This window comes from Camelina sativa, chromosome 20, assembly GCF_000633955.1.
Source record: "Camelina sativa cultivar DH55 chromosome 20, Cs, whole genome shotgun sequence".
NCBI lineage: Eukaryota > Viridiplantae > Streptophyta > Magnoliopsida > Brassicales > Brassicaceae > Camelina > Camelina sativa.
In genome coordinates this window covers 15,596,533-15,615,834 of record NC_025704.1, presented here as the reverse complement: position 1 = coordinate 15,615,834, position 19,302 = coordinate 15,596,533, and the positions used below count along the sequence as shown (strand labels likewise).

Here is a 19,302-nt window from a genome sequence, read left to right as displayed (position 1 = left end):
GTCGATTCCTTACATCAACAAATTTGTTTTTGACCTTGCATATTCGACTTCCTCCCTTAGTGTTGCCTTTTTTTCCGGTATACTTTATTAACCGATTATATTCACAGAAAATTCATGACAAATAAAAAAAGAAATACAAATGGCTTGATAACTTGATCAACACTTTCGTGTATCCGTTTCCGGTATATATATATTCCAATATCATGCATCATCTATGACTATGCATGATTATTACAGTGATATGAGAAGACGAATGTAGATGTATGCATTGTATACATTTGCTATCTTTATATTAAACAACAAACTACATTTCACTTGCAAAGGGAGTTACTGAATCACAACACTTCTTTTGGCCTAATCTCGATCCCTTGAACGATGATTCCACCTTTCCAACCACCTTCTCTTGTCTCCGAGACACTCATTTCGAGATCCTCCTCATTAAAACCAACATAATATTCACCGAGTTCAATCTCCAACCACCCATCCTCTCTAGACTCTTGCATTCCTGACTCAAGAAGCACTCTTCTATCGTTATAAACGTCGGTTCTTGTGGATCGAAAGCTTACATCCAAAGGTAGAGACTCAAATCCAAAGGCTCTCATTTCTTGTTCTTTGAAAACAAGGTAAGCACCATAAATGGTAGCTTTGGAAAGAAGGGATGTGCTTATCTTGCCTCGGATTTCAAACCAACACACCGCTAGAAGCCCCGCAACTTCCTTAAACCTGTTATAAACTAATCATAATCAACACCAAGAGATTTAGATGAAAAGAAGCAAAAAATGGAGATGAAACTAATTAAACCTTGAGTCCGGAGTCGACATCCATATCCAGAATTCACGACTATCAACCCAAGTAATTTCTAGTTTCCTTGCAGACAACATCCAACATTTCTTCCCGCTTCTCTTTTCCATCCAAAAGCTCTACATATATAGATTTCAAAGAAAACTTTAGAAATTTTGTTCAACTGATTGAGTGCATCATTCATCCACATCACATTCTTCTTAAACAATCAGTCTCTAGAATCAGTATATAAAGGAAATAAAAACACAGAAGGCATATTGTTGACAAACAAAAGAGAACAGATTATAATGTGAATTACCATTCTTCCATCGCCGATGAGAAGAGGAGATTCACATAAGCAAAGGAAGAGCTTCTTGTTCGAAAAACTAGATAAAGTATTATTGATATACATACGAGAATATGAGGGAAGAAACCTCTCCCAAGCGGCGTCCGAGTCGGCTATCGAGCGAAGTAATTTAGAGACAGCAGAGAGACGGCAAATGTCATAGGGGCTGGTGAAAGATATCACAACGGCGATGCATTCTTCCGGTAAATCAAGAAAATTCATCCCCATTGTTTTAGACAGAAACTTAATGGTGATGTTGGAATAATCGTTTTAGACAGAAACTTAATGGCTATTTATTTATGCCTCTCGATCACCTGAGAAAAAGGTAAACGTATCGTTTTTCATTTCTATTTTTCAAATACTGTATTTGGGTTTACTTGCAATGTATTTTAAATCTATTAGCTATATATTTGGTAAGCCTATCATGATATATATATATATATATATATATATATATATATATATATATTATTCTTTCGCAAGGTCCTTTCAGAAAAAATCCGAGACGGTTCCATTTCATAAAACTTGAGGTAGTATATCTACTTCACACTTTGGGCTAATCGTGACAACATATTAATCCTATATTGTTTTTGATTCACTTATGTCTATGGAAAATGTTGGGACGTATTGACCCAAAAGAGTTGATTTGTAGATATTAACTATACGAATGTTAACTTTTCTCATGTTTATATGTTTTTTCTAAAATTTGAATAGTCTTTTTTTTTTTTGGGTGAATTTGTGTTGTAACCAAAACAAAAATAAAGGAACGAAGAATATAGCCATCTAAGGGCATTGCCATCAAAGAATTTAAACAAAGTATCTTAAAACATATCTTATTCTTAATTTTGAAAAAAATGAAATTAAGAACTTCTTAAAAAACTTTAATATATGATGGGTCCATTGAAGATTGTTAAATTTGGGGGTTCTTAAAAAGAAATACTCAAATTCAATGTTTACCAAAGAAACCCAAAAACAAAAAGTTTATAATAGTGTCAAAATTTATGTGATTCAATCTCAAAATCACTAAACAATGTGTAGAGATACAGAGCAAATGACCAAAACCATTGCAATGAACCAAACCATGCATCAGATGTGAACAAAGCTTCAAGCTTTTTGCCGTCAATGGGCGTTCCACTCATCACTAGTTCAGCAACAAAGCCAATGTTCCTCACAGCCTGTAGCTCAAGCAAATAACCAACATCAATTTAGAATACTCTGCAGTCTGCTCGATGGTATGAAAAACTGCAAAAATGGAATTCACATATTAAAACAATGACGGTTAAGAGTCTTTTACCTGCAACACATTCTTGGCTTTGTTGTTGTAGAGAGACGAAAGAACCACATCTGCGAGGTTAGAGATGATTGTACCTATGCACCAACAGGAATAACAACAACAAACAACCAATCATTAATATCTGCCATCAAAAGATACCATCAAAACATTAATATTTGCCATCAAAAGATATCCAAACAATACGAATGCTGAATATAATAAAAGCAAGAACACAACCAATATAGAAATAAAAACCTGCAACAGAAGATGGATCTCTAAGTTTCATAAAACCCGCTCCACTTTCTCTTGTTTATCTCTAAGTTTCATCAAATCCGAGAATGCTTCTCTCTGCAATCATTTCAAGATATCAATCTGAACACAAAAAATCACAAACCATGCCAGAATTAAATTTCTGTGACTGAAGGAGCATCACTTGGATATAATCAGATTCTTCCCCCTAGACCCTGGTCCAGTCCACGAGTAACATCTTGTATGTGAAATCGAAAACATATCAACCTAGGAAAGGAAACAACAAACTAAGAGTTAACTCCCAAGAAAATTTTCAACAGTCTAACTACAACTCTTCAATTGAGCTACAAAAACTGATTAATCCCACAACTGAATCTAGAATAAGAACCAGAGGTAAGAAAGCTATAACTGCAAAAGCAAACTGAAGATATATATCAACACAAACCCTTAGCACTAACCTGCAGCCCAAAGCCAATACGTAGAATGTGTATACAATGGAGGTAAAAGAATAACCATCCAAGGGAATGACAATGCAATGAACAAACTGTACTAAAGCATATGGTTTAATGTCATCGAAAAACCTGTAATATAACAGCCTCTCATGTCAGCTTACTCTTAACTTCAATATGTTATCATTAAAAACCAGTTGAGAGTTTTAAGGAATTTGAGTTACCTCCAATATAAAATGCTAATAAGGCCAGCAAGAAGCAAAGGAACAATGGAGTAAGTACCCTTATGCTCATCAATCCTCTCGATTACAAAAACGAGTGATCAAAAACAAGACACAAAAAGCAAGTCTCAGAGAAGAGAAGAGAAGAGAGAAAGAAGCGTACAGGAAGACGATCCCAGAGGAGAGTTGCATCGTTAGGGTGAAGATGATAGTAAGAAGTTCCAAAAGCAACAGAAGCAACACCAACGTTGTCCTAAGTCTGAATCGAATCTGAAGAGGCAGAAGTCTATCTTCTTTTCAATATTCCAAATCGAAGATTCGACTTCAATAACAAAAAAAAAAACCAAATTGATAGGAAGAATAAAAACAACAAACACTAGTATAAGGAGTAATCAATTTGTGTGACCAATCATGAAAGTATGGAATTAAAAATGCTTTTTCTGTCATTTGATAGCATTCATTACAGTGCAAAAGATGTTTAGACGTTACAAGCATGTATGAGAACTAAACCAGTACACTCACTGTTACAACAACCCCCACTACATTATCACTGCACCAATTACGGGGTTGAGCAACAGATCGAACATCAATGTGATTATCAGCCTATGGAGATAGTTGTGTTGGTATCAGACCATGGTGAGTCCAGGGTCGATGACATGCAGTGTGCGAGCAGCCGAACAAGGCGAGGGACACGCAAGCGGTTGAGCAGCAAGTAGACCAACCAGCTAAAGTCACTCCTGCGAATCCCGAACAAGGTGAGGGACAGAGTCAGTTTCACGCACCGACTCCTTGAGCGAGCTCCGACTCTTTCTTCTACTACTGAGGTATTCCTACCTTTCCTTCGTATATATCATTTCATTCATGCATTGTTTGTGTTGTGATTCTTAAATCCTCCTGCAAAGTTTTCTTACACATGAGACAGTGTAATTTAAGTTTGGGGAGGGTTTGAGATGATGTATATGATGTTGTTTTTTTGTGATTCTTATTTTAAATTTTGCATCATATCATGTTTGAGTCTGCATCCATCTATTTGCATAGAAAGACCATAATAATTTGAAAAAAATCGAAAATTTCCAGAAAAACAGTGTGTTCATGTAGTTTGCACTTGCATATTAGGATTGAGTCTAGTGTTATTCATATACGATTATTGCATTTAGCACAGGGATTGATGATGATTGTAACCTTGGTAGCATGCTGAATTCAATAGGATAGGATCAAGGCCCTTGTTATTAGTTATTGGATGCATGTTGATTGAACTTGAAATGTAAGACTGAACCAGGCTTTGAATTCTTGAAATAGCACTCTAGTCTTGATTGAAGCATGTTTTGAATTGATATCATTCCCTATCTATCTGAACCTAATCCTAACTTGCAATTATATTGTTATGCATTGAAGTTGAACTCATGGATACCATATACATACTTGGATTGTCTTTCACCTTTTTACCACCCTTGTCAATCCAAGTAGCTGATTCCCATCTTTGGAACAGTTCCCGCACCCTTAACCAATTGTTCTTTCAAGACAATTATATTCTTGAGTGTCAAGCCTTTTCCGAGTTGAGCTTGCTAGAAAGTGTTAGGTTTTAACCGACAAGAGTAGGATCCTGTGTAGTTCTAGTTCACGTTATCCGGACTAGTAGGACTAGGTGAGAACTCGATTTTGGGTATTGGGATGGGATTTTAGGTAGTTTTTGCATCATCCTTGCATACATTGTGCATTTTGGAGTATTTCAGGTATCTAAGAGACGTCGGAAACGCATCCGTTCGAGCTGACCTTCGAGCCATCCGTTCGATCCGACCTTCAAGTCACCGTCCGAGCCAACCTTTGAGTCACCGTTCGAGCTGACCTTCGCGCCATCACTCGAGCCACCTCACTCGAGCCAGCCTCCACGCTCATCACTCGACCTCACTCGAGCCATCTCGATCGAGCCACTGGACGCACACCGACTCGATCGCAAATGTCAGGAAGGGAGACGCTCCGTTTTACACACTTCAGGAGATTCCCAAACTGACTCTTTACCTTGTCGTTTTGTGTTTTAGGGCTTTCCATGTCTGACTATATATACATTTTGTTAAGTCTTTACCCAAGACATCTCTTATCTCGTTTTTGTTTTTTTCCTTAAGGTTTACCTAGCCACCTAAACGTTTTGAGACTTTGTAATCCAGATAGCTTTGATTTTATTGAGTTTTTGCATTTGATTTCTTCTACAAAGTTGTTAATCCCATTTTTATCTATCTAATGATGCTAATCATCCCCTCAGAAGAACTAATCATCTCCAGGGGAACTAATCATCCCCTCAGGAGAACTAATCACCTCCTCATGAGCAAACAAGTCCTAACGTCTATAAGCATCTCCCGACCAGAACTACCTCCCGTGGTTCGCGTAAAACATAACAATGTCCTTCCAACCACCATATTCCCTCACCGGAATATCACCACCCCATGACCACTCTTAAGACCCACACTAGAACTTCTCAACCTTTCTGGTGTTTACACAGGCCCTTTCCAAAAATAGACAAGTTCTAACTATTCATAAAACTTTCTATTTATTTGCAACCGCAATTACCATAAATAGGTAAGCTTTAACTATTCATAAAACTTCCCGTTTTTAGAACCCGCATATCTCATAGCACCGTGACACCACCAATCAAAAATCCATGAGAACTGATTATCTCATCTGGATCAAATATATATTGACAAACCCGATATTGCATCATCCTCGTTGTCGTAGCTTAAACCTTACCCACCTCTGTTTTGCTGACGATATCATGGTGTTTTCTGATGGGAAAGCTTCTTCNTAGACAAGTTCTAACTATTCATAAAACTTTCTATTTATTTGCAACCGCAATTACCATAAATAGGTAAGCTTTAACTATTCATAAAACTTCCCGTTTTTAGAACCCGCATATCTCATAGCACCGTGACACCACCAATCAAAAATCCATGAGAACTGATTATCTCATCTATGACCACTCTTCAGGTCAACCTCTAAATATTCCCGCCACTCCAGGCATTTCACGTCCCCTTTCCAAAAATAGACAAGTCCTAACTATTCATAGAACTTTCTATTTATAGAAACTTTCCTTTTCTGGAACTTCCTATTTAAGGAAAATTTCATTTTCTAGAACTTTCTATTTTATTTTTGCAACGGCACTCTCCATAAATAACAAAGATCTAACTCCCTTAACACTTAACCATATTTAGAAACTTCATATTTTTAGAAATTTTCCATTTCCAGAATTGCATAATACCTTAATCCATTCCACATTAAGATTCAATAAGAACTAATCATCTTATTAAATCCTCTCCAACAACATTGTTAGTAAATCCGCAATACGGTCATCTCGGACTGAGTAAAACCTGTTGCCACACTCACAGCACTGTTTGGACCTCCAGCAACACCAGTAAGCACACCGGCCACACCCTCAGGTCCCCACCTGACCAGCATAAACCTGAACCTCCCGGTCAACACACATAAACTCCTCCCCCGTGATTGAACCCCCATCAACCCCGAGATCCGTATCTGGTCTCAACCGAAAACTGGAAATTGAACCCCCATCAATCTCCTAAATCCACATCCGGTTACAATAGGAAATCTGAGATTGAACCCCCATCAATCTCCTTAATCCACATCCAGTTACAATGCTTATCCCCACGTTATTGACCCTTTTCCCCCAACTCATCCGCTCTTAGGTCGCAATCTTCAAGCCATACCGATCTCAGTCTCAGACCCTCCGTCTTTGAGCAGTACCGTCTCACCCTCAGGTCTCACCCTCGAGATCTTGGTACCAGGAGAACCCCCATCTCCTCTACCACCCTCAGGACTGCAGTCCTTCGAGTTATGGGTATCTAGGGAACCCCCTGTCCCCTCAGGAGAACCCCCATCTTCTCATGAGTTGTTCAGGATCCCCCGTCCATATAGCAAACGGTCATAACGTCTATAAGCATTTCTCCAACCGGGACCAGCCCCCGTGATCCACGTAGAACATCTCAATGTCCTACCAACACCATAATCTCTCCCAGAATATCACCACTGTCATGGCCACCCCCAGGGCTCACTCTAAACATCTCAAACACTTTGGATGTCCCCCCGCACCCTTTCCAAAAATGGAGAATTTCTACCTCCCGAAACACTTTCCATTTTTAGAAACTTTCCAATTTTTGAAGTCCCGCGCAAATTCCTTCCACATGACACACAAGTCAAAAATCCAAACGAACTCCATTTGCAATACATCCACTTTCACAAGTCACCGCTAACGGTATTTCCCGATACTGGCGTGATCCACCACTTTCCAACAACTTGTCATTAGCCAACTGCACCTCCCGTACAAAAGCTAAAAACAATACACAACTAACAACACATAAAACAACTTACCGTGGAATCTCATTGAAGGCTCGAAGATGATGATACTAGGACTCCATACCACAACAAATTGACTAAATACTCATAATCAATTTCATCACACATCATCATGCATCAAGCAATAGGAAGATAATTCAACCAATTAAATTCCTAAGCCGCTCTAAACCATCCACTTAACCATCTTAGAACCGTAAGGGCTCTGATACCAAACTGAAACAACTCGACCTGTTTTTTTTAATAATAATATAATTAAATACCCCATAATACTTAATTACAACCCAAACAATAAACCAACAACAAATCAACATGCACAGCGGAAGACAAACCAAACCAACTCCAATTTAATATAAATACAATATCAATCCTAACCAATTAAATCCATCATCCTAACATGCTTCTAACAAGGTTTCCACAACAAATAACACATAACCAAGACCCACAACACATAACCGAGACCCTAGATCATTCTCTTCCTTATCGCCATGATTCCACGCTACACATTCATTACCTGAACCACAAACACAATGAGATGCGTGAGTATTATCAAAAATACCCAGTGAAGCGATCCTCCCATCTACGAGCTATACACACAAGCAAATCAAGAATACGAACACAAATAAAACATAACAAACCAGCCATTAAACAGAACATCCGATAACATATTCACCATTAAGGACGTGAGGCCCATTAAGTAAGGTGGGCCAATGGACTTAGATTGGACATGGGGTCCACTAAGAGGTGGTGATCGGGGTGTTACACTTCTACAGCAAATGATGGGATGTGTTTACTCATCGTAACAAGGATCACCACAAGAAACACCAAAGACATGTTAAGTTTTCCCATTTTATGTGTTTTTAAACTTTTAAATTGATTTTTCTTTTTTGGTGAAGGAAAAAAAGCTTTTAGTTTGTGTTTTATTCTCCGATTGAATATCCTTACTCTATTTATAGGTATGAATGATAGTCTTAAAACATGACATTTACTTAGATACAATTACTTCTTTAATTATATTTATTAAGCTTTAATTTAGCTATTTGGTTATAAACTTATATATCAAATAATCAAAAGCGTTGATTTGTAAATATTTAACTAGATTCGGACCTGCACATACGTGCGGGATTAATTTCAAAAATTAAGGTTATTATCAGTTTGCAATATATTACGTATGCGCGGGGTAATGTTTATAAACATATTTTTAACGAATATTAGTAAAATTTATAATCCAGACTCGTATCAGTATAGTATTTGATATAGTTTTGTTTCTTTAGACGAAAAGAATGATCATATATGTTTTTTTAGACGAAAAGTCTAAATAACTACAATTAAAAAAAAGTTAGACAAAAATATAATGTTTATATCAGGACAGAAAAAAATCCGTCATGTTCCATATATATCATGTTTATTCTATTTCATAAAAGTAATTTTAATAATACTTTACCCATTCGAGATTGTATATTTTAGTCCAATAGATAAAGAAATAGGTAGAAGATTTAGATGAGATATTCGTACTTCATGTACTTTTTGTTTGAATATTTAAATTTTACAAATTAGTGGACATTATACAAATTTTCTTTATTTTTCTCAAAATTATCTATCAAATTGAATAAAATCTGTCATAATGATTAAAATTCCTAATCTCATGACCTAAATTGTGACAAACCCACATTGATAGTCTTACCTCGTAATGGTTGTGCTATTTTTTTTTTTTTTGTATTGACCAAAATGCTTTTTTGTATTTTTTTCCCAAAAAGTGGACATGTAATAGTAGAGAAAATGCTTCTTTTAATAATATAAATTTATCTATTTGAGATTGTATATTTTTGTCCAATAGATAAGAAAATATTTTTCTTCCAAAGAAAAATGATATGGGAATATGTAAGAGATTCAAAACACACACTTGCTAAATGGTGCAAAAGTGAAGAATTATATTTTTAGCTAAACAAACAATTACGATCATATTTAAGAGTATCATATTTGATATGTCACAAAAAAAAACAGAGTAAAGGAGAAATCGTTTTTCTTCTTCATTGTTACGGTCTCTAGAAACCGCTTCCATTCTCCAGAGTCTTGTCGTTGGTATTTGGTGTCACTTGTATGATTTAATTTCCAACCATTATCTTAATAAACAACAATTTCAAACCCAAAAGAATGTCAGTAAAAGTATGCAGTTATTGAAACCTCTCCTCTTACAATAACAAAACTTGCGTTTACCTATTAAACCATCATTCCGTTGGTTTAATTTTCATTGACACGGTTGATGTGAACACCTCTACTGTTCAACACCAAAGAGGAAACAAATTCTTGATTTAAAAAAGAAAGATAATGGTTTACATAAAGATTGATGGTAATTAAGAAGAGAGAATTGAGTAATTGACTTACTCTTTTCTGATGCGAGTCCATCACTCGACTGTTCTTCAAGATCTCAGATATTGTTACCACAGTTATGATTGCTATATACAGAAAATTATATCATACATATTACGGGACCTACATATTTATACATAAAAGAGAGAAATCGATCTAAAGACATATCATATGACATGATTAAGTTATAATAAGGAGTGTTTTACCAAAAGATTGAGCAATCAATCCTAATCTCTAATGATGCCAAAAAAAAAAATAGAAAACAGTCTGATGATTCAAGAAAGTACCCATATTTGATATATTAAACATTTTTTTGTTCATCTGTATGTTTAGAGGACTTACCATAGACACTAATTAAGTTACATGACCCATACATGATAAGTATATAAAATTAACAAACAATTATAATTTTTAATAGAACAAAATAGAAAAGTTTGTTCCATGAACTCTACAAAAGGAAAAAAACGATGATGATGGATGAGTTATAAACTAAACACAAAGAACAAAAAGTCAAAAACTAATTAAAATCACAAGAATAATGAAAAAAATAAAAATTCTTTTGTTGGTTCATAAGATACTGCATAAGTGTAACCTTCAGAAGCTATACTCAGTTGTCTTATTCACTTCAAAATTCATTTTTGTTCTCTGTAAACAAACAACATAAAAACATATAACGTTAGTAAGTTATAAGAAAGATAGAATTGATTATATAATTTATCATATATAGAGACTTACATTTTATCATCAAGAACAATTTAGAGAGGATTCTCCTAACTGTGTAGTGTATTGTTTCTACATATGGAGTATCTTTATTGTAACGCGTGAAAACGTATTGAAATGTTTGACGACTTTACTGCTGGTTGCTGGTGCTTCATTTTTTATATTAAATCTCTATTGTGAGATAATTTTGGTTCTGGAGATATATGTGATAGTTCTTGGTGAATTAAGAGTGATATAGATCACTAATTCACACGATTTATATATTTATAGGATAGGTTCGTCGGTTTCAGAATATTCTTTGAGATTCATTCACCTAATTTTCTATATATTCAAATGAAACTATATATTTTCTGAATAAAATTCTTTAACAAAAGATTTTGTAAGTTCCTAAATTTACGATGATTTGAATAGAACTACTTTGGAGAGTATATAAATTTTAGATATTAACGTATTCGTAATTAATAAATTTAGCAAAATAGGAATCTCATAAAGTTATTCGAAGTATATATGGATTATTATACAATCTTGATATGCATATTAGGTAATATTCTTTAAATTTTGGAATTTTGACTTTGTGATTAATATATCAATGGTTTTATATATGATTAAATTTTTAAAATCACAGTTTATGATATGAAAGATTTAGGGAATTACATATCATTATAGTTGTTATTATTGTGGTAAGTACTAAATATGCGGAATATATAATTAATTATTGTTTTTTTAATTTAAAGATTATGGTAGATTCATAGAATAAAATTGTATCCATATATGGTTACCTTTACAAAATCACATTATATTGGTGCCGATTAGGAGATTCTCTTGTCATTGTTAATAGTGTAGATGGTAGTTCCTATTTTTGTGTTCAGTAGAAATTAATTTTGTTTTCCTTAAATTATTTTTTCAGTTTTATGTTATCCCTATACGCAAACCTCAATTATCGGATAATACACTTAAATATCAGTTTGTTTGGCTCCGATTTTTTTTTGCTAAACTTATCACATCTAATATCTGTTTGGATATACAATTTATATATCCTTATTCTGTTTTCAGTGGCATTTCATGTAATAATCTCTTAATTTATGTCTACTTATTAAAAATGCTTCCCTTTAAATAGTATAGATTTACCTTTAAAAAACATTAAAAAGACATACTTTTAAAATAATTTTCTACAGTAAATTATATTTTAATTTATATAACCGATTATATGATCTGAAATGCTACCCAAGTTATTGAACATACTGTTTTGCAATTTAGTAGGCACAAGAGAGTTTTAATTCTCCGAAAGAGAAAGTTTTCTCTACCATTATTGGCTTTGAATTTGTGTTTCTCTTATGGATTTTTTGGTTCATTTTGCTAGTCTTAAGAGTTTTTAATTTAGTTGTGTTTATGTAGACTAACAAAATGTATATACTACACAATATAGAGTGTGAAAAAAAATGTGCAATCACAGTTATGTCTAATTTTAAGGGTATAGGACTTTTATCTCACAACTTCATCTATATTAAGATTTGTATAATAATTTTATTGAGATCTTTGAATATTTAGCAATTTCTCTTCACATATAGTTATTTCTCCGTTTCTAAGCAAGACTGTCTATTTATATTTATCCATGACTAGTAATTATAGTGTTTTTTTTTTCTTGTAGTTATTTTTTTTTGACATGTCTAGTTACATATAATTTTTGTTCTCCTCAATTCTAACAAGAAGAATAAAGTTCTAAGGATTTTGAGGGAGTTATATACTTTTATATGTAATCATATATATATGAAACTGATATAATTTGAAATTTTACCCATATATTATAGAATCTTAAGCTTAGATAAAAAGAACAACTCTTCTTTTATTACTGTTTAGAAACTCTCTCAAAACTAAACACAAAGCTCATACCTTTGATCACAGCTCGATCAAGGTATTTATAGTCATAACTCGACTAATCTAACCCTACATGTAATTGGAAAACTTCTCTTTTCCTAATACTTCTTGACTTTGATATTTTCCTTTTGCCTATCATATCCTTAACTGACTTATCAAGCTTCTCATCTCACTGAACTTAATCCTTGCCAAAGCCTTTGTCAAGATATCAGCCTTCTGTTCCGTTCCTGGTACATGCTCCGCTTCACTAGCTCTCTCTCGATACATTCTCGTATGAAATGATAGCGTTTATGGATGTGCTTGCTCTTACCGTGAAAAACTGGATTCTTGGTGAGTGCTATCGCCAGATTATTATCAATCTTGATGGTGATTTGCTCAGTCTTCCTTCCCGTGATCTCACTTAGCAAATCTTGAAGCCAAATAACTTGTTTATCTGCCTCCGTCGCAGCCATAAGTTCTGCTTCGCATGGTGACAGAGCAACTGTAGTGACCCTCACTAAGGGCCAAAATCCCAAAATAAAAGTTCGAGAAAATGGCACGGAAAAGACTTAGGAAGGAAGAGGAAGTAGAATAAAGAAGAATGACTGAAGGAAGTCTGAGGAAAAATTCGCGAGTCGGAGGATGGCCGAGCCAAGACCGAAGTGACCGAATGTGCGATTGAGACCTTGAGACCGATTGGAAGTTAACGGTTTATGTGGAAAATGGCATACGCGGAAGAGACGGTTAAGTACCGAGAGAAGACCAAGACGTCCGAGAGATGTCCGAGTGATGTCCAAGAGAAGACCGAGATGTCCGAGAGATGTCCAGGTGGTCCGAGGAGTACGGTCCGAGACGTCCGATAGATGTCTGAGAGCAGACCGATACGTCCGAGTGTAGTCCGAGAGCCGACCGAGGCGTCCGGAAGAAGTCCGAGAAAGGACCAAGAGATGTCCGAGAAGATCGTGAGACGTCCGGAAGGGATCAAGAGAACTGTCCGAGAAGACCGAGAGAACTATCTGAGTATTGCCGAGAGGACCGATAGTGTCCGAGCGATGACCGAGAGGAGTGTCCAAGCGAGACCATGAAATGCCGAGAAACGCCGAATATGTCGGACGATGTTGCCCAATTAGCTTGCATGCAGAGAGAATTTTGTGTTGCAAGGAAAATGTTGCTTGGAGATTGGGGAGTGTCATGCACGCGCCGCATGCAACATAAAAATTGCCATTTGTCAAACCGCACTAAGGAAAGAAGAAGGGGAGGTCGAGCTTATAAATAGGGGGCTTGAGACTTCATTTGCTCATTTACTCTCATTCCTCTCAAAACTCTCAAACACATAAAGTTTTTATTTCTCTCAAAACCAAGAGAGAAACGAGAGGGAGACCGTAGCGACACGCTGCTTGCGTCGAGAGAGAGACGATAGCAAGACGATGATTGCGTCGAAGTGAGCCGAGAAGGAGACACTGTTTGTGTCAAGAGCGAGCCGAGAAGAGACGGTGGTTACGGACGAAAGCGGATGAGAGCAGGATGCTGTTTGACGCGAAGAAGAAGATTGTCTGATCCATGGTGCAGTTAAGTCCGGTCATCATCGGTTGCGTAAGGGTGAGTTCTGCGGTAATGCATATAGGGGCTTCATTGATCTTTTGATCTTTGCAAGTTTCCCTTTTGCTTGTTGCATGTAGACTAGATTCATGTTAGAATCAGTTTAATTTGATGCATGCGAAATATGGTAGGATTCATGCTAGATTCATGTTTAAATGCACATAGAATTTGAGCTAGGAATCACCATGCGAGATGAATTTGGATGCATTTTAAGTAAATCGGATTGCTTAAAATTTGGTTAAGGGGATTGTATGCATGTTGAAACTTAGTGGATTTTACTAGCAATATTTCTTGCTTAAAATCGATTGCATGCATGATTAAAATGGTGAAGTTTATTTGCAATTTTATTGCATAAAATTGGATGAGGTTAGCTTGCATGCTTAATTTGTTTGATTGATAGGAGGAAAGAGTCTAGAGTATTCAAGTGTCCCTTGTTTTATTCTAGTCATCTTTGCGAGTCGTGTAAGAGTTAAGAGTCTAAAGTGTCCAAGTAGTCGTTGTTCCCTTTAGTCGTCTTTCTTCGTAAGTAGCGAGTCTAGATCGTCCGAGTCGAGTCGGGTTGATCTAACCTCTCTCGCTTGTTTGTTGTTTATTGCTTCTGCTATTGTTTCTGTTGTGTTTCTTTGATTACTTGCTTTCTAGTTTGCCTTGCTTGTTTTCTTTGCTTGCTGGGGTAGTCGGGATGGGGAAAGTAGAATCCTGTTTAGGAAAAAGGGGTGCCCAGGCTCACTGTGTAATCTTAGATTACTCATGATATTATTTTGTCTTGCAGGGAGCCTAAGTGAGTCTAGAGCTGGAGCAAACATTAGAGTACCAGATAGGGTTTTCTGTGTTTTTTGTAAAACCCTATATTTTCCTAAATGATTACTGTAAAATTTTCCGACTATCTATGTATATTGCTTTGATGACTTATTTGCAATGTAATAAATTATTAAAGTAATATATTCGGTTTTCGGGGAAAACATGGCAAGTTGCGAATGGTACTCGGCCCTGTCCGGGTCAACACAACGCACTAGGCCGCAAGGGTTGCCAAGCCTAAGTAGTTTTGGTTGCGGGTGGAATTGTGCTAGGGAGGACCGGCTGGGAAGTCTGCAGCTTCCGTCCCTCAACTGGACCACCTCGGTGCAGTTCCCATAGTGGCGTCCCGTGGCTGTCCATTGGCCTGCGTGGTCATAGGACGGTTCGGGGGCGTTACAGCAACCGTACTCTGTTTCTGCGACCACCACGTAATTGGTGTAGTTCCGAGACAAAAAATGTGGCCCGTGGTGCTTCTCCAATCATCTGGATCAATGTTGTGACTGTTGTCACTATATCCAATGATACTCTTTGATCCTCCTCGATTGTATTTCAAGCCGTATGCCACTGTTCCCTTTAGATATCGTAGTATGTGCTTCATCATTACTCCATGTGACTTCTGCGGGCTCTGCATATACCTGCTAGCAACTCCAACAACAAATGCCAAATCCGGTCTTGTGTGTAGCAAGTATCTTAAGCATCCAACATTCCTTCTGTAGCGTGTAGGATCTATCTCTTCCTCATCTTCAGCTTTTGAAACTTTAAGTCCAAATTCCATTGGTACTTTGGTTGGATTACACGATTCTAAACCTGCTTCTCTTAGTATCTTTTTTGCATAACCTTCTTGTTTAATTTTGATTCCATCTTCTCCTTGATGAACTTCGATGCCGAGATAATAAGTATGCTTTCCGAGATCAGACATCTCAAATTTTGTTGACATTCCGGCCTTGAAATCATTTATGACCTTGAGAGTGTTTCTTGTCACAAACAAGTCATCTACATAGATAACAACTATAAGAAGAGTCTCTCCCTCTTCACGACGATATACTACACTTTCTTTAGTACACTTTTGGAACTTCATTCCCTTTATTATTTGATCTAGTTTTGTGTTCCAACCTCGAGGATCTTGTTTTAGGCCATACAAATTTTTTGAAAGTTTGTATACCTTGTGTTCCCTCCTCTTACTTTGAATCCTTCTGGTTGCTCGACATAGACATCTTACTTTAACTCTTCGTGTAAAAAGGCTGTCTTCACGTCCAAGTGATGAATCTCCCATCCGTGTGAGGCTGCATGTCCAATCAGCAGTCTTATGGTTTCTAATCGAGCAACTGGTGCAAATACTTCATCAAAATCTATGCCAGATTCTTGTACGTATCCCTTAGCCACAAGTCTCGCCTTGTACTTGTTGATAGTACCATCTGCATTTTTCTTGATTTTGAAAACCCATTTGAGACCTATAACTTTCATGCCACTTGGTTTATCGATTAAGAACCATGTCTTGTTCTTGTTAATTGAATCGATTTCTTCTTTGCACACTTGATTCCATTCTGATGAGCCCTATGTTTCTTCGTAACAACTTGGTTCATCATTCATTGACAACAGAAGCCTCTCGCATTCTACTGAAGCTTGAAGCACGTAATCAGCAAGATAACATGGTTGATTTACTTGTCTACCCGATCTTCTTAGCTGAGGTTGTACTTCTTGATGATTTTCATTGTTCTCATTACCTCCGTTAAGAGAATCTTCATCATCATCGTTTTGTTCTTCTTGTTCTTCATTAAGATGTTCTCAATCACCTCTGTTTTCGTCATGATCATGAGTTTGATCATTGTTGATTATTGCAGGTCCTTCCCCTGCATCTATCACTTCTCCCCATCTCATGTAGAACATTCCTGGATCCCTACTTGGTCCTTCTTGTGTCTTATTCCAGCTCCAACTTGATTTCTCATCAAATACCACACCGCGACTCACAACTATCTTCTTCGTTATCGGATTGTAAAGTCTGTATGCCTTGGATCTTGGCTCAATCCCCAAGTGAACTAGTGGTTTTGATCTATCGTCGAGCTTCTTAAGATTTGTTGCCTCAACCTTAGCGAATGCTACACACCCAAAAACTCTTACGTGTGATAGACTCGGTTTTCTCTCCTTTAGACATTTGTAAGGAGTCATCTTCTCAAGGGCTCTCGTTGGTATTCTGTTGATCAAATAAGTAGAGTGGCGTACTGCTTCTCCTCACAAATAGTTTGGTACCTTCGTAGCCTTGAGAATACTTCTGGGCATCTCCATCAATGTCCTGTTTCTTCTCTCCACAACAGCGTTTTGTTGTTGTGTGTATGGTGTCGTGAGCTGTCTTTTGATACCACTTGTATCACAAAAATCATGAAATTCTTTTGAAGTGAATTCACCTCCTCTATCAGTTCTAAGAGTCATGATTGCTTTCCATAGATCCTTCTCCATTAAATTTTTGAACACCTTGAATCTCTCATATGCATTACTCTTTTCTTTTAGCAAGATTGTACACATGTATCTTGAGAAATCGTCTATGATGACGAAAATATACCTGTTCTGAGCGATGGTTGGTGGTGTTATTGGACCACATAGATCAACGTGTAGGAGCTCTAGAGGTCTTGAAGCTCTGAACATTGATGATTTAGGAAAAGATTGCCTTGCTTGCTTTCCAACTAAGCATGATTCACACAATCTTTTTTCTTCTCTGAATTCTGGTAATCCTTGGACCATCTCTTGCTGGGACATCATCTTGACTGTTTTAAAACTTATATGTCCCAACCTCGCATGCCACTTCCAGCTCTCGTCTTCTATGCTTGCGTGTAAGCATATCGGTTTGCCAATTTTCAAGTTTATTCTATACAATCTATTGGCTGAGCGTATGACCTTCACCAAAAGCCTCTCGCTTGGATCATGAAGTGTAAAGTAATCTTGTCTTAAGCTCAGGATCATGAAGTGTAAAGTTTATTCTTACATCACATCCTGCTTTTGTGGCTTGTCCTAAGCTCAGGATGTTGCTCTTCAGCTCATGGATGTAGTAGATGTCAGCGACAAGTATTTGTTCCTCTGTTTTGCTCTGAAATAGAATCGATCCTTTGCCTCCTATTTCAACACATGAACCATCACCGAACTTAACCTTTACTTTGATGTTCTCATTAAGCTCTGAGAAATATTTTTTGATACCGGTCATGTGATTACTCGCACAGTTGTCAAGGTACCAGACTCCTTCTTCCTTTGCTCTGGTTTCATAATTCTTTGGTATAAATTTTTCTTCATTTAAGAACACAACTTCATGCAGATAAAGTGATGTATCGGCTTCTTTCGTCTCCACTTTATTTGCTTCTTGTGTGTGTTGTGGTCTTTCAGGGCATGCAGATGCATAATGGTCAGGTTTGTCACACCGATAACAAATCACTTTAGATTTATCCTTCTTTTCTTTTGTTTGATTTTGATCTGCTTGTTTTGTCCGATCTTGTGTGGTACCTCTACCTCTGCCACGTCCTCTTCCTCTGCCTCCTCTTCCACGTCCTCTTCCTCTGGTTCCCGTGAAATTTTGTTCGAAATTTGCGTATAGCAGCTTGCCTTGAGTTTCTCCGTGATTCTCCTCATTGACAATCCGTTCCTCATAGGTCTTAAGTCTTCCGATAATGTCTTCAAATCCTGTGGCATTTAAGTCAAGTACTTGTTCAAGATAGGCTATTATCTGGATGTACTTGCTTCTTGGTAAACTATTGAGAAACTTCTTCACAAGTTTCGATTCTTCAATTATTTCTCCAAGAGTACTCGCTTTTGATGCTAGCTCCGATAACCTTCCAGCTAAGCTATCTATGGTGTCTGTGTCTCTCATCTTGATTCTTTCAAACTAGGACATTAGGGTTTGAAGTCTAGCTTCTTTAACACGTTCTGCTCCCAGGTGACGTGTTTTAATTGCTTCCCACATCGATTTTGCTGAACCTGGCTTGCCAACTTGCAAGATTAACGCCTCCAGAATCGATTGGAACAACAACCGTATTGCGATATCATTCTTGTCAGGATCAGTTGAACCATGATCAATTGTTTCCCAGACCTTATGAATTCACAGCATATGATGTATCCTCATAGACCAAACCGTGTAGTTTGATGGGTTGAGCGTGGGACATTGGATCGACGAAGGAATTATTTCCTTGCGTGTGTTGACGTTCGTGATGGCGGTGGAGTCTTCTGCCATAGCTCGGCGATTTCTTCTCCTTCACCGTCAAAGCTTTCTCTTGGTTTTCAACCTAAAGCTCTGATACCAAATATAGA

The 19,302-nt window shown here is 36.9% G+C and overlaps 2 protein-coding genes and 1 long non-coding RNA gene across 4 annotated transcripts; all 3 read right to left on the bottom strand.

Moving 5' to 3' along the window:
- Positions 278 to 1,433, bottom strand: LOC104770928 (putative F-box protein PP2-B12). Its single transcript, XM_010495404.1, has 3 exons — positions 1,100 to 1,433; positions 802 to 920; positions 278 to 723 (listed from the first exon to the last, which is right to left on the bottom strand). Exons 1-3 carry the CDS (start codon positions 1,352 to 1,354, stop codon positions 336 to 338), a joined length of 762 nt encoding a protein of 253 aa, XP_010493706.1. The 5' UTR covers positions 1,355 to 1,433; the 3' UTR covers positions 278 to 335.
- On the bottom strand, positions 2,247 to 2,950 carry LOC104770927. 2 transcript variants are annotated; one of them, XR_002036944.1, is made up of 3 exons: positions 2,655 to 2,949; positions 2,421 to 2,494; positions 2,247 to 2,301 (listed from the first exon to the last, which is right to left on the bottom strand). It is a non-coding gene; the product is annotated as an uncharacterized LOC104770927 (long non-coding RNA). The 2 variants fall into 2 exon arrangements; XR_764673.2 differs by having other exon boundaries at positions 2,285 to 2,301; positions 2,421 to 2,541; positions 2,655 to 2,950.
- On the bottom strand, positions 7,021 to 16,093 carry LOC109131195 (uncharacterized mitochondrial protein AtMg00810-like). Its single transcript, XM_019241882.1, has 3 exons — positions 15,541 to 16,093; positions 7,550 to 7,651; positions 7,021 to 7,202 (listed from the first exon to the last, which is right to left on the bottom strand). The coding sequence occupies exons 1-3, from the start codon at positions 16,091 to 16,093 to the stop codon at positions 7,021 to 7,023; spliced, it is 837 nt and encodes a 278-aa protein (XP_019097427.1).

Excerpts from the sequence above, each read along its gene's own strand:
- LOC109131195 (XM_019241882.1), bottom strand. The coding sequence starts at position 16,093 with ATGAAGTTCCAAAAGTGTACTAAAGAAAGTGTAGTATATCGTCGTGAA. Across the intron at positions 7,652-15,540 it reads CAATCGAGGAGGATCAAAGA|CTTTTGTACGGGAGGTGCAG; the intron begins GTATCATTGGAT and ends TATTGTTTTTAG. Across the intron at positions 7,203-7,549 it reads GGTGACTTGTGAAAGTGGAT|ATGGGGGTTCTCCTGAGGGG; the intron begins GTATTGCAAATG and ends ACTCATGAGAAG.
- LOC104770928 (XM_010495404.1), bottom strand. The coding sequence starts at position 1,354 with ATGGGGATGAATTTTCTTGATTTACCGGAAGAATGCATCGCCGTTGTG. Across the intron at positions 921-1,099 it reads TCATCGGCGATGGAAGAATG|AGCTTTTGGATGGAAAAGAG; the intron begins GTAATTCACATT and ends CTATATATGTAG. Across the intron at positions 724-801 it reads ATGTCGACTCCGGACTCAAG|GTTTAAGGAAGTTGCGGGGC; the intron begins GTTTAATTAGTT and ends AGTTTATAACAG.